At 30.7% G+C, this 7144-nt stretch overlaps 1 protein-coding gene across 1 annotated transcript in view; it reads left to right on the top strand.

The window, feature by feature from the left end:
• Window positions 1-6632: 6632 nt before the first annotated feature.
• Window positions 6633-7144, top strand: part of sxc (O-linked N-acetylglucosamine (GlcNAc) transferase sxc) — a gene marked incomplete in the record, with an annotated part of 19966 nt that continues 19454 nt past the window's right edge. Inside the window, 1 exon segment of the mRNA XM_067045152.1 lies at window positions 6633-6761. Within this exon segment, the coding sequence (XP_066901253.1) occupies window positions 6655-6761 (107 nt within the window).

Raw genomic sequence — 7144 nt, 5'->3', positions numbered from 1 at the left:
CCATAAGGATTTGTCAGTAGTCATGAGGTTTTGAGTTAAGTTAGTTAAATTTTGTATTTTCAATTTTTTAAGTTCTGTTTTGAGTTTGTTTGTTAATGTAGTATAATATGTTTTATCTGTGGGGTATCTAGTCCTGTGTCACTTCGCTCTATTATAGTTAATACAGTTTTTTTTTTTTTAATTCAGGTTTTTATATTATATATTTCACTGTTTACATCGTTATTGCATAGCTTAAATAGTTACATTAAATAGTATTTTTTTTTTTAATTTTTACCTCGAATATCGAGGAGGTGATACGGTAATATCTCCCCCTGTCAGAAATCTTGCTTTACGGTTTAATAATTTTTATGACAGTATCCTACAGAGTTAATGACCGTGAGAACGACTCGAAGCCATTTTCCCGGAAATTTGACCCCTCGGTAGTTGGCAAAAGAAAAAAGAACAGTGTTCTTTTGCAGTTTTCCTTCGTGGTTTTTTCATTTTCCCTTTTTTTCGGAGAGTAATAGGCAGGGATGGGGGGCCCTTCGCCGAGACGAGTTATTCATGATCGTACTTCTTGAGGGCAAAGCACCATGGTGTCGATTCCTTCACTAATTTAAAGGGGATTCTTTTTACGGACCAAGACCTCCTTAATCTGGAAGAATTTGATTAGCATAGATATTATCTCTGTCGTTTTTGAATACTATCCTTAAGATTTCTAATTTCAGTTTAATGGTTTATAACGACTACATAAATTCCCTTTGATCTGAAAAGTTTTAATAGCATTCTCTTGTTCGAAGGGTCGATGGCAAGAATAACGTATTCAAATCGGAAATTCGTCTGAGGATGACTTTATTCTTGATCATATCAAGTTCCTGAACCCATTTCTGTTATCTGACTTAATTTCATTGCCGCTTTAAGTAGAATTCTCTGCAATTCCATTATAAAGCTATCGTATCTATTTTGTTATCGTTACGGTATTTATAATCATTAACCTTTATTCTGAGAATTTATATGAATTAAATTTGTATTACTTTTAAATTAAAATTACTTTAGTTCGTGTACTGAAATATATTAAGGTTTTTTTGAAAACTTTTGTAGGAATATGACCCGAATGTAGGTCAAAGAAAGGACAAAAATAACAGAAAACTATTTATTTATAATAATTAGTATAAATAAATGTATAATTATTATTTTGCCTGTTATTTTTGTACCTTACTTTTACTGTCACCTGGATCATCTTCCAATGTTTTTAAATTATATTTTTCTAAAGCCACTACAAAAGATATTATTAGGTGTTGATAGCTGACCGTAGATCACCATGCGGTCAGCAAATAACTAAAAAAACTTTTCATTGTGCATTTATTATTTAAAAACTATTTATATTTTATTTGTGTTTATTTACTGACCGCACCCACCTACCATTTTCTCCACGCAAACAATATTAATGCAAAACTAAGCTTTGTTACCACCTTTTATTTGAAACAATTAGCAATGGTAAAAAGGATAAATTTTAAAACCTTAAAACTTTTGATATGATAATTAGATAAATACCTTTTAAAATTAAAATTATCCATGTAATTGAAGAAGCTTGTATCTAATATGGGACTTTTTTTCTGTACATAGATTTAGGGAGGCTATGGACTAATGATTCACTGGTGGGCGCTGCAGCGATTCTGGGGAACGCTGATGTTGATGGCCATAGGTGCATTTGGGGAGGGGGGTGAATAATTATAAGTTGTCACGGTCAACAATATTACTGCTGACGAAAATAGATCGAGGATTACTAAATTGGTAGCAACACACCAGGTTCATCCTTCTTATTAAGATGATTTCGAATGTTTTATTTATTTTTTTTTTTTTTGTAATACATTCTATTCTCAGTTCCATAAATAGTTTCATGATTTCAAAGTTCAATGTTTCTAATTTACACCTTTCTTTGGTATATTTTACGAAAAAGGTAGAAACATTAATACATATGTAGTTTCTATTAATTGTTATTAAAATTTTTAAAAAAATTAATTTTCAGTGGATTAATTTTTCCTGGAAAGGGGGCGGTAGGACAAAAAACTTTGGGAACTGCTGCGATAGACGATAGGTTAAAAAAATATGAATATGTAATCATTTTTTAAATATTTTTATATGAAAATAGAAATTTTTTACATTCATTATAATTGAAATTCCTTCTTTTAGGACACAAAGTAACATATTTTTAGTTAGTAATTGTCCGAATTTCTTGAAGTTTCGACGTTGCCTCATAAACCTATTAACAACAATGCATAGTTTTATTTTCTACTATTTAAAGTTAGGGAACTTTATTATTTATGCAAAAAAAAAAATTATCCTCAGAATAAAAATTGATTAGGGTAAAAATGTTCCAGTTACAGTTATATCAAATGCTATCCATTAGTATTGGTTACGCACGAGAAAATGTATATTTTTGGTCATCTGTATTTCAAAAACGGTTCGTCATATCCGGTCTAATGCTAGAGGTAAATTGAAGATTAGTTACAAATTGGTTTAGTTTTAATTTTAGTAAATTGTATCCCCTACTTTCGCTTAGGTATGCGCAAACGTATTCCCTTGGTACACTTATGTTTCCAAAACATCTCGTCTGATTTAGCTCAAAGCTGGAGATTCAGTGGTTTATGAAATTTCAAAAGAAGATAGAAACAGTGAGGAAGCTAAACTGACATATGTTATTCAAATGTTACTATTGCCAATGAGTAGTTCAAATCTTTCATTGCATCGTAGCTTATCTCATTTACTTATTGTATTATTATCTTATATTATATTATATTAACTTAAACACATTTGTAAATTTCAAGGAATCAAATAGTGATTAAACAGATTTTGACAAAATTTTCCTTATTTAAAATGTAACGACTCCCCTTTACTATACTGAATCCTGAACATTGATATATATATATTAATAAGGCTGTGTAATCATAATTTAAATGCTGCATTTGCTTTACTTCCTGTGAAGAAAGGTCTTTGATAATGAGAAATGTTACAAGCTAAAGTTAAACATCAATCCTGGATCCTTTGGTTACTGGAGGATTCTCTTTTAGCAGTACCAATCAGTATTCCTGTGTGGGTGTAGGACTTGTATCCCTGAGTTGGTGTCCCAAAGGCACGAAATGGGTGCTCTCCTCTTTGCTTTGAAATTATTCAAGTCTATGTTTGTGTCGTTCATCAGAAATATTGAACTAGAGGATCTTACACAAGGATGCTTGAGGTTTCATAAATAAACTAAAAAAATAAAATAATAGAGAAGTTAGTAATGGAGCAAAACCTTACTGTAAATAAATTATTGAACTCATGTTCTTAAATTTGACATATCATAATGTTAGAAGTCACATCGTATAAGCTAAGCTTTAAGTACTTATCTGCATGCAGATCTTGCAATCTTAAATTTTGTTATATACGTGTTTTTTTGTTCTTTGTTGTTTAATACGAATTGACCTTTCTGTATATAAATATTAATCGATAAATTGACATACATAAAAATTATTGATTAATTGTTTATTTTAATATGAAACATAATTCAAGCATTATCAATTTTCAATTGCATCAACCTTCTATTTTATACACCCCACTTTGACATAGCGCTGACGAAGTTCCGGTGGAATCATAATTTAAAAAATCAGTTTGAAATCGAACTGGTATTTACTATCAGTATAAAGCGGTGTTTCCTAAACTCTGTACTTCTGTATACCACTTCTCAAAACACTGAGTACCCATTGACAAAAAAAAAAAATTGCATGAACTTGAAAGAAATACCCTCCTTATGAACAGCTCTCTCCATCGGAAATCCCTAGCTATGAATAATTTTTAAAAGTTCCAGTCTGAAATTATTTATAGAAATTAAAACTCTTTGGCAACGGAAACCCTCCTAATGGGCACGAACAGCTAAAGTTTCTTCACTGAATCATTTAGCCCTATGGACGAACAGTCGGAAAAAATGTTGAAAATTAAGAAATCCATATTTGAAATATATTTTTTTAAATATAAATATGTATACATATTTAAATTTGTACATATCTTACAATTATACAATATAAAACCATGCTTACACAACACTAACAAATAACAAAGTTTTTTAAAAATATTTTTCATGTTCATAATCGAAAAAAAAAATTAAACTGCATATTGAACCAGATGCATTCGAAGTTCGGCGAGGATGCATACCTCTGGAGGTACCATTGGCTTACAGTGATAATGGGTAATAAGTACTGAGTAATCAGGTCTCACAAAGCTTCTATTTAGTTAGAGATAGTACAAACAACAGTTATTTTTATCGGCCTTATTAGAATATACCTGCTAGATATCATGTACAGCTAATAAAGATTTTATTGAAAAAAAGATCTCTCTTTACATTCGGAATTTGACGTACAAATACTTTTGCGTATTGCAAGGGTAAATAAATTACTATCTGTAATATGGCTATACAATTTTATTGTAATGAAATAGGAAACTTACAAGTACATCATTTTTTCGACGTAGTCCCATTGCTTTTCAACGTCCTTGGTCCATCGATGTACAAGCTTCATGATGCCCTTATAAAAGAAGGTTTTTGGTGGAGCTGTGCGAGCCAGGAATCCACTGCTTCTTTCTTTGCTTCGTCCGAGATTAATCGACGGCCCCTTAATGCCTCTTTGAGTGGACCAAACAAGTGATAATCAGAAGTTAGTTTGCTTCAGAGTTGTCTTGGGACCCAATTTGCACAAACTTTATGAAATCCAAGTCTGTTGTAAATGACATCGTAGGCAGAACCGTGACTAAGTTGCAGACGATGTGTCACTTCGTCAATAGTTACTCGTTTGTCTAAGAGCATAATTTCACGTGAACGCTCAATGTGTAAGCGGTCGTCTGGCTCCTTCATCGTGCGTTACAGTTGTGCGACCATTTTTGAACTTTTCAATTCATTCGTAGATACTCTGTTGTGGTAAAACGCTGTTCCCGTACTCAACCGAAAGTTGATGAATTTCGGCCCCTGATTCTCCTTCCGACCAAATCGGATCACTGAATGTTGCTCTTCTTTGGTGCAAATAGCAAGCCGAGCAGCCATGATTAACAGCACGACAGCGATAACGAAACTAACCTAGCAGCTTGAAACGTTTAGAGACATAACAACAAATAAACAAAGCATGCGCCATCAACGCGAAACAACAGTGCTACGGACATAAAGAAAAATATAACTAAATTACGGATAAATATTTACTTACCCTCGTACAATGGATAAATTGTATTTTTTATAACCTCATCAACAATTTATACGTATGGCGCTTGGCTTTATTTTATACAAAGAATTAGAACATTTATTATTTGATTCAGTATTATTAAATAATGATTTCATATCGAACATCAAATATTCATCCCTGCAACGAATTCATATTGTAAAGGCCATTGTTATGAATTTTACATTACTCTGCTTTGAAGTTCTACCGTTCTATTCCAATTCTAAACTTCAGTTTAATTATTAATTTTCTCATTTTGCTTTTCCGAAAACAAACAAAACGAAACAGAGAAGAGGAATGAATACGAACAGCATTCGGAATTAAGTTTACCCAGAGAGAAGTCTATGGGAGAAATGATATTTTATAATTGGAAAGTTTTTTCACTTCATTTTATTAAGTGAAGTAGAGTCTTCATTACTTACCATTATTACCAACTGTACTTAACCATTTTTTTTTTTCGTTTTGATTTAAAATTGAATAATTTGTTTGATAATTTTGGCTTATATCATTTATATTTAGTTACTAACAATACAGATGATTTGTCCTTTCATTTTTTTTTATTCCATTTCTTCTGCTGAATAAATTTATTTATTACCTTCTTCATATACATTTTTAATGATGGAAGTATACAAATCCAATGTTATTAGAATGTATTAGATAATCCGGATTTTTTATCCTAAATTTCATATTCTTATATCCTAATATATAAATATTCCAATTGATACGGATCCATATTCAGGTTTAAACGATAGATATTAAAGATTTCACATTTTATATATTTTTTTATTATATTTGTTTATATTAATTGAAAAGGTTTATTAGTTTAAAAAAAAAATTAAGGCTTTCTTAACAGCTGATGGAATTTAAGTTCCAGAGGTCTGAGCGCTTATGAACTCACCTTTTTCACAAGTGATTTACCTCCAAAGTATTTTATTCCGCACCATTATAAAAACGTTGTACTAAGTCTCACCAGAATTAACCCAGTTCTGCTAAATTGGCTTTGAACCTCCCCCTCTATCCTCTAAAGGTCGTTTTAACTTTAAACAACTATTGGTCGGTCAGTAATTAACGTGTCTACAAAGTTGCAACTAAGTAAGTCCTCCTAGTCGTCATTTTTGAGTAGTTTGACATTTTTCAAGATGAAATTTCATTTTTACTTTCACTTACCTTTGTGACATGTTTTTTGTTTTGTTTTTTTGTACCAGACGATATTCTAGCGGGTTCAAATTCCTATAACTTTTCGTTTTTCTTAGTTGATCATGATGTAGTAATGATATTAAAATTAGAAGTGTGTGTATATAACACACTAATTTCGATATCAGTACTACTATTTGTATGTATGTTATTACATTTTCCGAGAGAATTTTTTTTTCTTTTCTTTATATGAATATTATTTTTGTTTTTTATTTGTATAAATGTTTCCTATATTTAATTTATGTATTTCTGTTACAGAGCTGTAGCCGCCTATCTTAGGGCGCTTAACCTCAGTCCTAATAATGCAGTCGTCCACGGCAATTTGGCCTGCGTCTACTATGAACAAGGGTGAGTTAATCCTATTTTTCATAATTATTTGATTAAAATTATTAATAGTAGTATTGACAGTATTGTTGAAAATATTAGTGTTAGCGCATCACTAATTGTATTTATAAAAATTAAAAATCAATATAACTTCTATGCTGAAATTTGATCTATCTCAGTTCGAGTATGCTCAGAAAATTCTATTTGCGTCCGTGTTGCTATGAATTGTATCTCTCAAAAATATTTTCTCTTTGAAAAAAATATGTTCATATCTGCATATACATAGTTTAAAAAAAAAGTATTATTTTTTATTTTTTTAAGTAATATTTAATTTGTTCGTTTATTTATATTTATATGTGAACTTGCGAATAACAAGTAAACAAAACATTTTCTTATTTATTTATGTT

The sequence above is a fragment of the Halyomorpha halys genome, unplaced genomic scaffold (assembly GCF_000696795.3).
Source record: "Halyomorpha halys isolate HHAL.00 unplaced genomic scaffold, Hhal_1.1 Scaffold50.1, whole genome shotgun sequence".
NCBI classification, from domain to species: Eukaryota; Metazoa; Arthropoda; class Insecta; order Hemiptera; family Pentatomidae; genus Halyomorpha; species Halyomorpha halys.
This window is presented reverse-complemented; position numbering and strand designations above follow the sequence as displayed.